Source organism: Chelonoidis abingdonii, chromosome 8, assembly GCF_003597395.2.
Source record: "Chelonoidis abingdonii isolate Lonesome George chromosome 8, CheloAbing_2.0, whole genome shotgun sequence".
NCBI lineage: Eukaryota > Metazoa > Chordata > Testudines > Testudinidae > Chelonoidis > Chelonoidis abingdonii.
Window position 1 is genome coordinate 100,946,705 of NC_133776.1, and position 18,274 is coordinate 100,964,978.

The 18,274-nt window shown below is 43.2% G+C and overlaps 1 protein-coding gene across 1 annotated transcript in view; it reads right to left on the reverse strand.

Moving 5' to 3' along the window:
* ADGRG4 (adhesion G protein-coupled receptor G4) overlaps nucleotides 1-18,274 on the reverse strand; it is a 49,241-nt gene that overhangs the window by 15,883 nt on the left and 15,084 nt on the right. The window contains exons 6-12 of the mRNA XM_075068425.1: nucleotides 13,969-14,095; nucleotides 13,348-13,466; nucleotides 10,965-11,178; nucleotides 7,686-7,851; nucleotides 4,909-5,058; nucleotides 3,853-3,975; nucleotides 2,321-2,366 (exon numbers count right to left, since the gene is read on the reverse strand). Of these exons, the coding sequence (XP_074924526.1) occupies nucleotides 2,321-2,366; nucleotides 3,853-3,975; nucleotides 4,909-5,058; nucleotides 7,686-7,851; nucleotides 10,965-11,178; nucleotides 13,348-13,466; nucleotides 13,969-14,095 (945 nt within the window). The remainder of the gene's footprint in view (nucleotides 1-2,320; nucleotides 2,367-3,852; nucleotides 3,976-4,908; nucleotides 5,059-7,685; nucleotides 7,852-10,964; nucleotides 11,179-13,347; nucleotides 13,467-13,968; nucleotides 14,096-18,274) is intronic.

Sequence of the window (18,274 nt, forward strand, 5' to 3'; positions counted from 1 at the left end):
GAAGGGGCTCACTGGAGACTGACATGAAGCAACCTCTCCCCCTTCTGAAGCATTTTGGAGCTCTTTTAGTATTGTTTGCAGTACAAGGTTATGTCTACGCTAGCACTTTTGTTGGTAAAACTTTTGTTGGTCAGGGGTGTGAAAAAACCTCCCCCTTGACTGACAAAAGGACCAGTGTGAACAACGCTGTGTCGGCAGAAGAGCACCTATAGCCACTTGTTCGGAGGAGAGCGCTCTCCTGCCAGCATAGCCAGCTACATAACAGACCTTACGGCGGCACAGGTCCATAGTGTTGACATAGCTAGGGTGACCAGATAGCAGCTGTGAAAAAACAGGATGGGGGTGGGAGGTAATAGGCGCCTTTATAAGAAAAAGTCCCAAAAAAGGGACTGTCCCTTTAAAAACGGGACATCTGGTCACCGTAGACATAGCCTAACTCTGATATTTTGTTTGAGCCATCCTGACACACTCAAGAGATTTAAGTGCATCGACAGTGATTTTCTGCCATTTCTAACCAGATCAGCTAGCCCTTCCCATGAGCATTTCATGGGTTTGGGGAGGGAAGTACTTTTGTTACAGGGAGCTGTTTTATCGTACCAGAAAGTGTTAGCTATACTGCTGGTCCACATTAAAAGCAGAATATATATGAGATGGGCCAACCCGAAATCCTGGATCCTGTCACCCATGAATTCTGAGAACTTTCAGATTTGGAGCCTGATCCAATTCCAGGATTGGCCCCTTTATTTATAATGTGCCAAACCAAAACCTTGGATCCAGACACTCCTGCAAATTCAGAATCCTAATCCAAATTTTGTGGTTTGAGCCTACCCCAGCTCTGATTCTCCACTGACCCTAGTATTATACCTGTGTAGCTACGTTGCAGTCAACAGTTACTTCTGATTTGCACCAGTGTAAACAAGTGCAGAATTAGCCCCAACATGCATACTCAGCAACCTTCAGGTAGCATTTTCAGTAAGGATAACCTGTCCAACCCCATTCCTGTTTAATGAGCTAGAGATATGAACAGCACCTCCTTATGCTAACTGTACTCCACTGAATGAGGCCTGTTCAGTTGCATATCCCAGGTGAAGATGATTATAATAATATTGTGTGTGTCCAAAGCACGTTCTAGTTGAATATCATATTGCTCCTTAACAACCATTAATGAATTAGGTCTCATGCCATTACTGTGAGGGAGGTAATTATTATCCCCATTTTACAAGTGGATGAGTGTCAGAATCAGGAACAGAAAACCCAGGTCTGTTGGTCTTATGCATTTATAATACGTGCATCCAACAAAGTGGGCATTCACCCACGAAAGCTCATGCTCCAATATGTCTGTTAGTCTATAAGGTGCCACAGGACTCTTTGCTGATTACTATAGTATCTATATCATGACTCCCAATCTTGTGCCTCGCCTGCCCATAGGGGGTGTATTATTCATAGGGGCTCATCATACCTACTTATTAAACATTTGAAACGTAAATTAATCAAATCAATGTTATTCTTAAGTAAATTTAGTTTCGGATTTACTTTTACCCTGCTTTAGCTTAGTTTTATTTTTTACCATTTGTGTTAATGCCTCATTACAAGTACTGCTAGATGATCATCCCTCAGTTATAACACTGACTATATTGGTTGTCATAGAATGGCTGGCCCCTTGAGAGAAGATGGAACCCAGCCCATCTATGACAAGCATAACCTGTCTCCACAGGTGCAGAAAATGGGTAACATAACTCAGTTAGGCCTCTGATAAAGGAGGGGATTGGGTAAAGAGAGTCCAGAAAAGGCAGATGCCTGTCACAGTCCGTAGGGAAGGGAGTTACTGAAAGAAGCTGCTGGAGAAAAGAAGTCTATAAGCCACAGTCCCAGGAAGGAGGACGGTGATATCCCAGATTTGAGTGGTGAGTTAGGGACTGGGGAGGCCAGAACATAAAAGCCATGGTCCCAGGAAGGTGGATTGTGCAACCCTCTCCCTGAGGGGTGTGCAGAAATGAATGTTTGTGGATGCTAAATGATATTGAATAAGTTAGACCCTAGAAGAGGAGGAACTATTGTTCCAAAGAGCTTGGCTGTGACTGGATTATTTTTGGAGAACTAAGAGAAACTGAAGCAGAGTGTCAGTGGGCCACCCCAGGCCATGAGGGGGAGACCTGGGATGGCATGTGCACACTGGTCTAGACTTCAGGACGAAGCACCTATCCTGGATGCATTTGACCTGAACTACAGACATCAGCGTTTGTGACGCCGCATTAGGTAGCAAAGGGCATCATCGGGATGATGATGGCTAAAATATGGCGCCCTTGTAAACAGTACTTACTGTTCTTCATAAAGTCCCAAAACACACAGTGCACTGTGGCATTGTCCTGAAAGAGAGGAAAATGAGTGCTGTGACATTGCTGTACACGCCCTTTAATGTCTGTTCTTTAACTCTGGCTAGATGAGAAGTGATCAATCCTAATGTGTTTTCCACTCTGAGGGGCAAAGACTGGGTTTGGCAAAGAATTCTGCTTGGTTCAACAACAGCCACATGGCCAGTTGGAGTGCAAGCTTCCTCCATGTTGCCCTGTCAATGTGTCTCAAGTCTGACCTAAGTAGCCCATCTAGAAATAAAAGTGGAGTTCAGTCTGTTCTCATTCACACCTGGGTCTCTGCTGAGACCACGAACAAGGTTACCAAACATGCTGGTGGTTTTTGGGATGTGCACACTCCCGTCCACTGAGAGCTGGACTTAAGAGAACCAGCAATTTCTCATGTGCCATCCAAAAGCTCGCAGGTGCTAACAATTTTTACTGCCTACCTGGGCTACATTAGAAAGGGCATCCTAGAGATCAGTGGTTTTCCCATTACCAGTTTCCTAGATCATTCCAACCCTCCATATGTTTATCTTATTCCATAAGAGTTAGTCTATGTCTATACTAGGGACCTTATCGCAGCACAACAGGACCTGGACCAGTAGACCAGCTTGGTCACACACTTGCTGTGAAACCTTTTAGCCATGTCACCTAGCTATTCTGTGTCTCAGCTTCCAATCCGTCAAGTGACGGGAAGTGTCAAGTAGCCACCCACCCTTGGGAAGTCCATGGAGAGGTACGGATGGAAAGCGCAATATAAGTATTACACAATATTACCAAAGCTTTGTGCAGGAGGAGGGGGTGAATTTCACCCTAAATGTTAATATGCAGTATTTCTAGGTAGCGTCTGAAGGATGTAAGAAGAAACAAAGTGCTTTCCTCTTCCTTTCTGCCCTTATAATACTCTAAAAAGTTGTTTCTGATTAATACAATCTGCAATAAAAAGCAGGCTCCTCTCTGAAACTGTGTGTGCTTTCATGTACTCATTGTAACAAAAGGACACAACTAAATTTTAGCCAAGGGCCTACTAATTGAAAAGTGCAATCAATATACTGTGGGCCACTTCTTGCACTTCTGTAGATCAAGTCATATTTCTGCATACCAGCACCCAGACGGGTGTAGCATTTTTGTGTTTGTGTTGCTGTCCCTTTGCACTATCTAAGTGCTGAATTATAGTTTCTTAATCTCAATTAATAGGCAGTGGAGAAGGGGAGGAAATCAACTTCTGTTGGTTTCCTTGAGATCAAGATAAAAGAGTGAGTGCCCCTTACTGCCAGCTAGAGATTTGCTAAGGGAATACGTGCTTAGGTAACTTGTGTGAATTAAACAGCCAGCCTGAAATCTGTTTGAACAGTTAGTCTTGCCGTTGACCTGCGGCATGCAAAGATTAGTTCAGTAGGAAGAACGTTACAAGTGGACAAGAAGACAGATAATCCTATTTTAAGAGATGAAATTGATTTTAATTGAAGAGGCCTGTGATTAAATAAAATTGCTGTACCGTATTTGGTTCTATATTCTGTAGAATAATATTCACTCGCTCACTGAGGTTGTGAATTGATACATTTTCAATGCTGGCACTCACAACATAGGTGTTCAACTTTTCATTCCTCCAACTGGCATCCTATAATCGAAATGTACAGAAAATAAGAGTTCGGGTTATTCAGGCTACTGAGATTCCAACTGTTTGCTGTCTGGTTTGTTTGAAAACTGTTTATTAGAATTGACTAGAGGAACACCTTGGAATGCCTGATTTAATTCAGATTCCCACTATTTATTTATTTAGGAAATGTGGTTAATGGGAAATTCAGAGACAAACTCTGTCCTAATTAGTGAACATGAAATATAGCTGCAACTACCTTGACTGGACCAGGAGAGTTTCACAATCATTCCCCTACAACAAGGCAGTCAGTGGCATGTCACTTAAAATGTTAGGCATGAAGCCCAACAGATTGTGAGCCCCTCAAGGCAGAGACCATGCTGCCTTGTATGTGCAGAGGCAACACTTTGTACACTGAGTGCTACCATAATATAAATAAAATAATATCTATCCAGGCTTTTCTAATGTGCCCATCTTTATAGTATCTGGACTGCAACAAAATTCCAAAAAGCAACAGAACAGTCCGCAAGACTGCATCGTATTGTTGCTATTATTTTTAATGATAATTGGACAGGTATTATGCATGTTCTGTAAGAAACAGTAAATTATACTGAAGGAGAGAGATTAGGTTGTGTTCTGATTATTTTATGAAATAAGCAAGTTGGGATAATGCCAAATAGGCAAGATGAAAATTACTCAAATCTCTGTGGAAAATGATCAGAGAAGCCTAGAAACACAGAAGACCAGTTAGGCCATCCAGTATGCTCCCCACAGATGCAACATTGCACCTTACCCCACATTGATTAGTACATGGTCCACTCTAGTTTTAATTGTGCCCAGCAATGCAGCTTCCTCTAGCTAACAGATAACACTGCCAGGATCCCTTCACTGCACAGTTTAGGAGAAGCAGTTTATCTAAATGCTGTTAGGCTTGTGTTAGCTAATGACCATATTTACCACAAAGAATGAAGTTGTTCCAAAAAAATTAAACTGAATCTTTGAATGATGTTCTGGATCTAACGACTGGCTCCCCAAATAGTTCCTCAGCGATCTTGGCAAAAACACAGCAGCACAGGCCTTTTTAAAAGGTTTCTCACGTATATCAATCTGTATGAAGGAGATAAAATGCTCAGAGATATGTCTGCCTCAGGCCTAATACACGGTAATATCCCTACACACTGGGTTTTTTTTGTTGTTTTTTTTTGGTTAGTAGGTTTTTGGGGGTGGAGGGAATTTTCCTTTCAATTTGTTTTCTTTGTGAGCATTTTAATCAGCCTGGGAAAAAAATGTGCCCTTGCAATCAAAGATAAAGGTGAACAGCTGTTTCCTTCCTGTACCCCATCCAATAGTGGGGTTGGGTCAATAGCAGACATAGAATGAGAATGTTTTACAAACACAGGGCCATCATGAAGGGGTATTTAAACCTCTCACTGGTTATCCTGGATTAACAGAAGCCTGAGCCCAATTAGGCTGCTGGCTGGCACCTGGAGGGATGAGAGGCCTAATTGATCAAACCCAGCTGGGTCTTGATAAAGGAAGGAGCATAGGGTAGTAGGGGAAAGGTAAGCTGGAGACCCAGGAGATGGAGCTGTGTGTTTCCTCTTGGGGGCTAGAGGCTGAAAGAAACATGAAGCCAGAACTGGAGGGTCCAAAGCTAGAAGGAAGGCTTGGGGTAGTGAAACTTTTGGGCAAACATAAATTTTCCTGAAAACAGTGATGCCAAAGGGTGTTTGCACTGAAATATGAGGGGCAATAGAGAAAAGCTCTGTAGTTATTCCATGGGTACTAGAAAATGGCATTTCCTGGAAGATGTGGGAGTGGGTCAAGCTCCTGGGGTTGACCCTTACACAAGGGCAGGAACTAGACCTCTTGGGAGCAACCTTGTAACAAGCAACACCTTCCAAAGAGCCTAGGAAGAGGCTGGGAGAAAGGTCTGAGGAAAGACTATTGGTGGGAAGGAGTCCAAAGAGGCAACAGCAGGAAGTCTGATGAAACAGACTTTGGCTATTTGTCTAAGGTCCCTGGACTGGAACCCAGTGTGGAGAGTGGGCCTGTGTTCCCCTGCCAGCTACTGGGAAGATGGTGTGAAGCTTCCTTAATGGAAGGAGGATAAGGATAATTCAGAGTCCAGGGAGAGGGTTGTAAGGACCAATGGGTCCACTTGACACAAGGTCCTGGAATTATTTATTGGACTTACTTTCTGTTACCCTGAAAGGGGTAGAATGACAACATGATCTGGCTGAGTCGTGAGAAGAGGTGGAACACCACAGGTGCTAAAGATGGAGATTCTGCTGTGCCAAGAGGGGACATGCCGGTGGTGAGTGAACACTTCTACAGCCATATACTCCTAACTATGCAGGAGCGGGGAGCACAAACACAGCAGTTCCAGGCAAAATAGGTCACCAGTGCTATGCAGGAACATGTGCATCAAAACCAGTTTCTGTCGCTCTGTAAAATGACAGGGGCGGGTGGGATTCACTAGCCAGGGAGGAACTCCAAGCATTAGTCCTGATAAGACCTCTTCATTGGGGCTTGTTTTATTATCCACAAAACAAAAGCAAACTAACTGAAAATCACTCTGCATTAATCATCAGAAGTGTTCCCTGCTCCAGCCAGCCATGGAGCGTATACACCCTTCTCCTTGGTTCCCCTTCCTCTTGTACTCTGCTCCAAACAGCAATGTGACTAGCTGGGAGCCTCTTAACTCTTTACAGGCGGTAGCACCTTCACCTAATCATATTTCCTTACAGGACAGTTAACAATATGTCTCACAGGGTTTAGAGTTTGAGTACATATAAGGCTTATCTGAACTGTCCTCTTTGCTCTCCTTTTCTAACACAATTTCTGGTTCTGTCTCTGACTGCAAGTGAAGCAAATTCTCCAGGCATTTCAGAACCTCAAATTTTTTGAGTATGATTCTATGAAGAGTGAAGAATCTGATGTACACAAGGTTTTAGGGTGGGGCCATTAGTGCTTGAGAACTAAAGATGGAAAGTGCTATACAGTATAAGATCTAGGTATTGTTTATTATTTTTCCCCAGGCCAATTTGCCCATCACTTTTATGGACTGGAAACAAAATCCAAAGGAAGAAAAATTAAGAATTTAGGCAGGACAATGGGAGGTGTTTGGATGTGAATCTGGACTCAGTTTAGGCGTGTAGAGCCAGGGCTGGTTTTGTGTTTAGATTCATTGGTATTGAAATCTTGAAAGGTGTTTTTGTGGTAGGTTTTTTTGTGTCCCCCAAAGGGCAAAAATGTCATAATCAACTGATTAAATAAGGTTCTTACAACTTTGAATTGTGGAAATGTTGTTCTTGTAGTATTTCTGACCTATCTCAACTGGAACCATTAAACAGAACTCTCAGAGTATGGAATCCACCCTAGGACCGAAGCCAAAGGACAGATTTCAAATTTGAACTGCGAAGGGATCAGATTTGATATTCAGCTGTAGTCCCATCTCTAGACGTAATAACTATTCTCTAGTCAAGTTTTATCACATTTAAGGAAAACAGGTTTCAGGGGGATGGTGGAGAGAATGAGATTGTGGCAAGAACTCTAAACCAGTACTTTCTTTGGTCAATTCACAGAAATATGGACTAGATCCTCAATATGTGTTGACTTCAATAATTAAGCCAAATTACACTAGTTGAGGATTGGTGTCTGATTGCAGGTAGGTTTGCTCATGTCTCGTCACACCATCTTCCAAAATCTGTAAGCTAAAGCTTTCATCTCACCGTGGGATCAACGCCTTTCTTATATGAGGTTACACCAAAGGCTGCTCCTTGGAAACCACTGGGATCTGGACGTATCACGGCCAAAGCCAGTACAGCCAATACTACTGTTTCATTTCTCCCAGTATAAGGCATCTTGAAACCTATCTCTTCAGTTGTCCTTAAGATTCTTTATAAAATATAACAACAAGAAAAAGAGATGTGAAATCAGAAATGTCTTGAAATTTTCTGTTACCATGACAAGTATTGACTAAACTCTCTGTCCCCTTGCTGACTGTGTGACAGGCATGAACATTCAATGGAACAGACCAAAACATGCAGTTTCCATTCAAGAAAAATGCCCATTGAAATCAGTGGTAGTTTTGTCTGAGTAAGGATTGTAGGCTCAGACCTACAATCAGCAGCATCACCCTATCACAGCATTGTATTGGCAATGTTTATGGTTATTAAAGAAAATAAAACCAGCTAATTTCTCATTTGGAAGACCTGAGGCCAAAGTATATGCCATTTATCTTCCTCGCCTTGGTAGAGATGTGTCAACCAAAAGGAGTCTGTAGAGTGGGAAAATGTATGCTAAGACTGCAGTGGTTGTGGATGGAAATCTTAATATTTCTATTTGAGCGGTCCTGATTTCCCAGTTGCCATGGGGAGAGAACCTGCTTGATGTATACTTTGTCCGGTCAAGTGAACGAGGGTCCACAATAGGATTCCTTCAGATTATAGACTTTCCAGAGCTCTGAAGCCTGGAGTTCCCTTTGAACTTCACCAAAATATCTCAAGCCAAGATTTCAGTCCAGGGCCATCCCTGGGTTAAGGGGTGATTTGGTCAGTCTATAAGTACCTACAGGGGGAACAAAACTTTAATGAGCTCTTCAGTCTAGCAGACAAAGGCATAAGAGAGCCAATGTCTGGAAGCTGAAGCTACACAAATTCCATATAGATATAAGGCTTTAAAAAAAAAAAAAAGGGTAACTAACCTTTGGAACATCTTAACAAAGGTTGTGGTAAATTCTCCATCAGTGGAAACTTTAAAATGTAAGAGTGTCTTTGTAAAAGAAATGCTCAAAGCTACTTTGAATAGGACTTCCCTGAATTAATTCCTGTGGCCTGTTACATAAGAGGTCGAACTAGATTATCACAATGGTCCCACCTGGCTTTATAATCTGTATCTGTTAACATAATATGGATTCTTATGGAATCACTTAGAAGCAGGTGCTTCTGAGGATGCATCACAATAATCCTCTCCTCTCTCTAGGTTCTTTAAATACAAGGTTGTAACTTCTTAAATTCTTCAAAACTCAAATATTTCTAAAATAACAGATGTGGAGGGTGAGGGAGGGGCTTCCCCTAGATAACTTCTAAATTATTATCTCTGCTTGGTAGTGTGGTGACACCTAGAGTCCCCAGTCAGGATCAGGGCCCTAGGGAACCCCCATAATGGATGAGAGTCCCTGCTCTGAAGAGCTCACTGAGGAGTTCAATACAAAGTTTTCACCAGGGTTTCTTTCTTTTTTAATTAAAAGACACATTTTTAAAAAGCGGGGGTGGTACTGTACTAGCAGCAGGCATACCGCCTACATTGCAGCAAGAGACTCTCTTGTGAGAGAATATTGCCAAGAGGATCAGAACAACACTGAGCAGTGTTATCTGGCATATTATTTAAACTATCTTTGACATTTTTTCCTGTTTACAAAGACAACACACTCTTGCCTACTGTAAAGAGCTGGGCAACTTTATACACTTCCACCAAGAGACCCACACATGGACTGACTTTAAATTGAAAGCTTCATTTTCCTTGGAAACTTTCAAAAACGTTGATGAGAGCAAAACATCATCTGAAACTGAGAAACTTGCAAATTCTGGCAGTCTGCAAAGTCAGAGCTGCAGAGAGAGAACTTTTTAAGTAACACTGTCTAGTGCTGCTGATAGGTGCTCATTTACCAGCCCTGGCAAGGGGCCCTCTCTGGATTGACACAGGCAAACACTTTAGAAATAAGCGTCTGAAGTTAGGTTCCCCCAGCTCCACATTTCAGTTCCCAGTTAAGAAAAGTGATTTTTTTCAAAAGTACTGAGCAATGTGGACTTCAGTGGGAGCTGCTGCCTGCCCAGCACTCCTGAAAATCCCATCACTTATTTAGGAACCTAAACACAGAGTTGGGAACCTAACCGTAGGCACTTGTTTATGAAAATCTTTGTCTTAATAATGTAGAGAGATGGCAGGAGTAGTTCTCTTTGCCCCCAAGTGGGAGAGTCTCTTTTTCTGCCCCAATCAGTATTTGTACACAGTGGAACAGCTTCAACTGCAGAGACTGAAAGGGTTAGAGTACCCTCCTGAGAGGTGCCTGTTCAAATCCTCCAGCCCCTTAGGCAAAGGGGGAAATTGAACCTGGATGTCCCACCTCTCAGGGGAGTGTGCCAACCACTGGCAGGGCCAGCTCCAGGCTTCCTCCTGCCCCAAGTGACGGCAAACCAAAAAAAAAAAAGAGCCGATCAGCAGCTCAATCGCGCTGCTCCATTCTAAGGCAGCTTGGCGGTGGGTCCTTCATTCCCTCTCTTCCACTTCGTCTGCAGCTCAAAGAGGAAGAGAGGGACGGAGGGATCTGCTGCTGAATTCCTGCCGAAGACCCGGATGTGCCACCCCAAGAGCGGACAGAGTGCTGCCCCTTTGTACTGGCCACCCCAAGCACCTGCTTCCTTAGCTGGTGCCTGGAGCCAGGCCTGACCACCAGGCTGAAAGACATATGTTGGTCAGCAACCATACCACTGCCTCCTCTGGCCAGATCTTGAATGGTAGGTGGCTCTGAGCACACCTATTTGGAGGTGCATCTCTTTTTCCTGATGGGCCCAATCATCTATCTTCCCCCAGTTTATGGCTCTTACTGGGGCTTAGGCAGGAGATGTGTCTGGACACCAAGAATGCAGGGCACATGCCCAGAAGTGGAAACATAGGCATTTTGGGAACTCTCACAGCGAATATCTAGGCATTAAGTAAGTTAAGTGGCAGCTGGGCAGAGGGGTTGTAGATCAGTGGTGCCCCTAAGTCTGGGGTTTAGAGATCTAAGTATTTTTGTGGATCTGGACCTTAGTTTGTCAGCCATACTTTCCCATAAATACACTGGCCTGGGGAATACGCCAACGGCCTGGAGGATCATTACCATAGATCCTATATGTGGAAAAGTTGCAGGATGATGCAGTAGGTCTCAAAATGGCTTTTTTAACAATGTTATTCCTTAATGATTTCTTTAACTTCTGTACAAGTGATTTACTAGATACTTTACTTACCTATTGGTGGCTGTTTGCAAGCCCTGTGTATCTATTTCTTTCAGCAAAACGGAGTTCAGTATTTTTAATGTAGTCACAGCAAGTGGCTTGCTTATCTCATCACACTTAGATATAGCAGAGACTTTGTTTACAATAACCTCAGTTTCTACTTCATCCAATTTAGTAAAGTTTCTCATCAGATTTAAAAGGTGCTCTGCAACATCCTCTGCATTTTCTGGAATAGATTAAAGAACATAGAGGTGACAATGTTTTGTAATAGAGCTGAAATGCTTATGTAGTGTTAAAAGAAATGCTCAGTTTGTTAAACTGATCCAGTAAATGAAAAGATTGTTATAGATAGTGTAAACGTGCATTGATCAGCCCCAGGTCCATAACACACACTTTTCACAATTATAGTTAAAAGATGATGCAATCACAAGATGTGCTCCAGAAACTGTTTGTTTGCACTAGGATTATTACATAAATTAAGTAGTTTCATTCTCAGTCCATTGTTACTGGAGTGCAAGCAGCTATAACTCCAGATACATTTGCAAACTAAACTGTGGCATACGTTAGCCACACATAAACCTCACGACATCAGTGCTTTGTTTCTTATTGCATATGATCCTTTCTAACTGTACTTGTATTGATTAACACTGGAAAATCCTGTTGACCAGTCCAGTGGCTAAAACTCACTTCTGCCATCTTCACCTTTTTCATTAGTGTCTTATGGAACCTGTTCTTCATTTAAATAATCCAGTGCCACTCATTTAATGCTGAAGGTAAAAGATCAAACACACTTCTCCTGAGTTTCTAGCTCTGTGCATTGGAAAACTATATCCCTGGGTTTTGTGCTCTCTTCTCTTTTCTCCCCCCAACCCCCATTATTTAGCCACTGTGGGAAATGCTACTCTGGAAAGTACTGTAGACAGAGATCTCACCTGCCTCCCCACAAAAAGATATCGGTGCATGGGGGAAGTACACAAGGGGCTGAAGGGCACAGAACCTCCCACCTCAGCCAATGGACCTGACCAAGGCATCTCCTCCGCAACTGTTCTTTCAGTCACAGGAACAGGCTTCCTCACTAGAACAGGAGCCACCACCACTTGGTTTGTGGCCATTTTGTGTGTAGTCATGAACTCACTGGCTTTGCTCCCAACCCCCACCCCTGTGCTGATTGATGGGGAGCTGGTATGGAGCCCTCCTCAGCTCCATTCAAAGTTGCTTAGTCCCTGTCTCTTCCCGCCCCAGGGCAATATGGTGCCCAGCTGTGATGGTTTACTGAGCTGGAGGCCTTCCAGGCCCATATAAAGCTAGGTCGAGTTCATGCTGTATGAATGACATACAGGATGAGTCTGCCTGTGCCCTGGAGACACTTAACGTAGGGAGCTGAGGTTTGTTCTCTCAATAATGCATGTAGTGCTTCCAACCTAGTGTGAAATACGTGCTTTTAAAAAGAAAAATAAATCAGGTGTCAACAAGCTCATTCCTTTAGCACATAGTCTGCAAATCTCAGGTTGTATTTCCAGGAGAGAGAAATGCAGTTTTATTAATGGAGTACAATCAATACAGCAAATAGTGCTAAAAAGTATCCAATATTTTTTTCAATTCAAAACTAATTTCATTTTAACCATGTTAACAAGCTTTTGCGTTTGCATGCTGGGAACATTTGATTCCTCTAGCTCTGCTAGTACAAATACTCCCCCCCAAAGTCAGCGTTTAGTTTGAACATGCATCAGAAGCATATTCTGTGTTTGGAAAATCTGCTATTTGCAGTTCACATTCTAGCCTTCACCATGTAAGCTTTTCTACCTGGGTAGGTTTCTGCAGAAGTCAGTGGGGCTTTATGCAAGCACAGAGATTCCTCCACATGGAACAGCTTGTCAGATCAGTGCCTCTAGTAGTTAGCTACATAAGCCATGTGGTATTGTTTCTGTTGAGATGATTTACCTAATAGTCACCCTGGCACAAAATGCAAATATCAAATTGCGTATGCAGATTTACTATTCAGTTTGATCTCCAGACAAAATTATTTACTGAAAAAGTATGTGAATAATTCCAAACTACCCACAAATTCCAGGAAGTTTGTTTCTAGACAGTCCACATGCAGGATAAAAAAGCAAAATTCATAGAGTTCATTGTGAATTATTTATCCTAGTAATAAAAATGTGGATTTGAGATAGAAACGAAGTCATCAAAATGACAGAAGTTCAAAGCAGGACTCAAAACTATTTCTGTTGTTTAAAAAAGAAAAGCACTTTAAGATGAACAAGTGAATGACATGAATAATAATTGTTACTGCTCCTGTTGTTCAGATACCCAAAACATACACTCATTTAAAAAAAATATTAAATCAGTTGCAGTTATAATATGATGGGTCAAAATAAACTTTTTGGAATCTTACCTTCTGTTATGGTAAAGTTTTTAAGACCCACAATATTATTTGGAAGTTCTTCCAGCAATTTACATTGTGTCATATTTGGTCTTCCCCAATAAGCTTTCCCACTCTTAATATTTATCCTGCTAAAAAAGACAAGCAATGTGCATTACTTTAATTGAAAGAAACAGATTCTATTCAGTGATGTTCGCTGCACTTGCAGATACAGTGGCTACAAACATAGTTTATTTTTGGAAACAAATTAATTCAAGGGTCACATTTTCCCCCAACGCCCAGTCTCAAATCGTGGACATCAGCTGAAACTCCAATGCAATTTGAGGTGTCTAGAACTAGACATTCTGCCATTGTAGGGTACAGAGCCATGTGTGGGGGTGGCAGAATACACTATAGAGTATCTATTATTCCTTAATGCTGGAACAGCATACTAGCTATGCTTATGGATCCCCAAAGATCAATCCTCTTCTAGCCCTGGTGTGCATCCCATTCAATTAGGCAGGTGCACGGTTGCATGCTCACCAGCTGCACACCCTATCACATACAACCTTGTTTCCCTGCTGCTCACCCTGTTACTCCCCATGCCAGCATCTGCTGAATCAATGCCAAAGGGCAGATGATCTCATCACTTACCAGCTCCTGGTGGCAGAGTGCTTAGAATTTTTCACACATCTTAATTCAGTTGTGCTAGCAGGATTAGTCTGTGCCCACAGATATTTTCCTTTGTAGGTTGACCATTCTTCTGGGCAAGTACCTGGAGCTAGGAACAAGACTCATACAATTATTCGTTATAAAGCTTTTATGAGCTAAAAGGGAGTCTTCACTGGCTCCAGCCTATCTAGGACTCATTATTAATCTGGATAGTCTCTCGCTGGAACAAAGCTGTAATGTTTGCCTCTCCTGTTGTCTTGATATAAGAAAAAGTTGTGCTTAAATTCTCATTTGCCTTCAGTTTCCCCTGAGACTCTTTTTCTCAGGGCAGGTGCTGGGTTAAAAACATAAGAACGGCCATGCTGGGTCAGACCGAACGTCCATCTAGCCCAGTATCCTGTCTTCTGACAGTGGCCAATGCCAGGTGCCCCTGAAGGAATGAACAGAAAAGGTGATCTTGGTCGCCTGTTCCCAACTTCTGGCAAACAGAGGCACCGTCCCTGGCCATCCTGTCCAATAGATATTAATGAACCTATCCTACATGAATTTATCTAGTTTGGGGGTGGTGTGGGGTTTTTTTGTTTGTTTGTTTTGTTTTTTTAGCCTTATTAGTCTTGGCCTTCACAACATCCTCTGGCAAAGAGTTCCACAGGTTGACTGTGTGTTGTGTTGTGTCAAGAAATACTTCCTTTTTGTTTTTTTTAAACCTGCTGATTATTAATTGCATTTCATTCATGCATCCGACGAAGTGGGTATTCACCCACAAAAGCTCATGCTCCAAAACATCTATTAGTCTATAAGGTGCCACGGGATTCTTTGCTGCTTTTACAGATCCAGACTAATATGGCTACCCCTCCGATAATTTCATTTGGTGACCCCTAGTTCTGGTGTTATGTGACAGAGTAATAATTTCCTTGTTTACTTTCTCCACATCAGTAATGATTTTATAGACTTTTATCATATCAGTATTGGTTGCCAGCACTGGAAATTGTAATCCTTTTGTTATATTCTTGGGGGCAGCCAGACAGCTAACAAAACTACCATTTATTTACAGACACAGAGCTCGCATAACCTGCCGAAGCTGGCTGGGCTATCCCCTAATAATCTAACTCAGTTGCCATTGGAACAAAAACCATGACAACCAAATACATACACATTCCTACCCCCCTAATAAGAACATCCCCTAAATAAAACACACACTAGACTAGAGAAGGAGGGTAGATTGCCTCCATTCCCGGCTAAACCCTGGGGATTATTTTGCCCCATAACCGTGGGTTCACCCTAGCTAAAGATCCAGCCGATGAGGAGGCTTTCTGGTTCTCTAGGATCGGATTACTGGAACCTTCCTGGTGTGTGTTGCACCCAAAAGTACCATGGGCTATGGTCCCAGCACGAACAGGGGTGGACGGTGGTATCAGCCTCGTGCTGGGCAAGGGGTTCTAGCACTTGGCAGTAAATGGAGGAGAACAGTCAAGGAAACTGGTGATTCGTGATTCGGTGCCTCAAGAAAGGTGAATTCAGACACTCACTGCAAGATGGATGTCCGAGTGACGGGCATGACCTGGCAACAGCTGATCTATGTCGCGCCGTAAGATTCTCTGCATCCGTGACTTCGTTAGAGAAACCAGCGTCCTGTTGGAGTGATGATCGTGGCAGGATCCAATTAGCTCTGGAAGTATAGTTACGAGCAAAACTGGCTGTCCCGGATAAAGCGGCTTTTGCTCTGGGTGCCGTCTGAATGACTTGAAGCTGACGATGTCTGCACAATTTGTCAGGGTCTAGTAAGTTTCAGCAGATCAAGCAAGTGCGCAGCTGTCGTCCCACATCATTAAAAGGCCGGATGCCTGGTCGTAGCCATGAGGTGTTTTCTTAGGAAAGTGACCAAGTTATCAGACCTGCTTTTGACTGAAGTCTTGTACCCTTAGCTGATTCACAAGCTGTTTCATTTCTGCACCATCTTTCAGCTCAGAGTCGCTCGTTGGGACGGAATGACTATCGTGCTGACATGATGTGAGTAGATATCCATTTCCTTCAAACAAAAATAATGTGAAACTCCTGAGAGATAACTGCGGTCCGTTGTGCCAAAATTGTTTCTGGCATGACCGAAAGACTAAAGAGTCCCCGCAGTTTTGATAGTAACTCTCTGCGTAGTGGACTGCAATAAGAACTTCTGGCCATTTAGATGGCATCTACTGCCACAAGAACATGCTTCCGTTCAGGGGGCACGAAGTCAATGTGAATAGTTGCCACGCGGTTTTCCAGGCCCAGTCCCATGGTGTGGGTGCCCACTTGGGGTGCATTCCCACCACTGAACACATCAATCCAAGTTTTGCCTTCTCTCATAGCACTGAAATACTGACAGCCAACACAAGATCTGTCCAATAGCCCTCTGGAGAGCAGGAGAAGACTTCCGAAAGGGAAGCGACAGACATCGATAACCCTTATGATAACAATAGTCAAACACTCTTGGGATTTTCATGATGTGCAATCTGTAAATTATGCTTGACTCAGATCAATTCTTACCGAACTTTTGTCCCCCAGCCAGGCTGCGAAGAGTCATCGATGAACAAGGGAGCACGGTAATTGCTCGTTGGGTGACGTGACTTAGATCACCGCAAATCTGGAGAGAGCCATCACTATGAATATAGAGTGTGCCCATGAGCTATGGGGTATACTGGTTAGAGACTCCATTGTGACCAGAGCCTCCAGTCTGGTTCAACTTTTGGCCTATGGCAATATGGCACAGTTCGGGCTTTACCAGATAGTTTGTGGACTGTCAGGTTTAATGTTCAAGTGTCACAGTGATTCCTTCATACTTCCCAATCTATCTCCAAAACACCAGCATGTTTCCTTAGTATAGGGGTTAACTGTTTCTCTTAGTCAATCTGGTGCACTTCGCCCAGTTAGCTGAATCTTCTCAAGCCAAGACTAACCATTAAGGCTGGGTAGTGTAACCTCTCACCACAAACAGTGGCAATTAGCAGCTGTCATTGCCGCCACCTTAAAATCAATAGTGCCCAATCATGGCACAGCTCCACGCATTGTATTAACGCCTTTCAAACAGTTTCGTATGCCTTAAGCGCGTCCAACAGAGTTTGATAGTAGAAAGCTTTCTATTATTACACAGTCACGAGACCAGTCGCAATGACGCTCAACTGAGCTGTCCAGTTCCAGCGTATAGGTGCCACCAACAACAGGGTATACCCAGTATCTCCATTGCAGCCCACTGGCCAAAGACAAAAACATGCAGTGCACTTCCGCTTGCAATGAGTTCACCTTGCACATCCTGGTCTGCCTGGGTGTGCAGGTTCCTCTTTTTGTCAAGCTCAGACCACAGGGGGGGGCCCCTTTCTTTCTTTTGTTTCAGCACACTCAATGTGTCCCTTTGCACAGTGTCGACCCCCCAGTCCCTTAACACCAGCATTCTGAATGCCCTGGGTACCGCTAACCACTGCGGTAAATTCTTGACTCTGCCATTTGTGGGTAGGTTCTCTTGTGACACTTTTTTGGCCCCCTGGGGATGCAATCGATGTATTGCGCCTCCTTGTAGCCAGTTCCATGGAGACAGCAAATATCAACAGCCTCTGTAATGTAAGCTGAGCCTCTGTCAGTGGGCGCCTTCCAATATGCCTTCACTGTACAGCAACACTAACCTGTCACGAGGGCATCATTAACATCTCCTTAAAATATCACAATATTCTGCTAGCTTTTTTTAAAATGCTACAAATGTACAAACTGTTTTCACTCTTTTTTGGTCTCTTTTGTGAACCGATATCTGTCAGCAAATTACCAGTGGTTTGGGGAAAAATGGGACCCCAAGGATTTTCCACGATGTCACCGTAAGATTTAGTCCTCTAGGCTTAACAGGTGTAGTAGCTGCTTAGCAGGATAAGGTTTAGCCCTACAACACTTAAGAATATGGCACCTTCTTCTCTTCTTAATTCATTGCCAATAAACAAAGCTACAAAACGCTCATATACACATTGCCCACTCTCCTATATTCTCATCAAAAGGTTCCAGTGGCCCGGTCAGAGTAAGCCAGATTTATTTCACTTTCACAAGTCTTGCAACAAGCAGTTGTTTGTTTGTTTGTTTGTTCTTTACCTTGACTACTTCTTCCTTCTGTTACTGGAGCAGCACCGGAATCCCATCCATCGTCGCCACTTGTTCTATCCTTGGGGATAGCCGGTTTAGGAAGAAATCACTTGAGGCCAGAGAGCAGACAGCTAACAAAACTATTATTTATTTACAGACACAGAGCTCGCCTAACCCACCGAAGCTGGCTGGG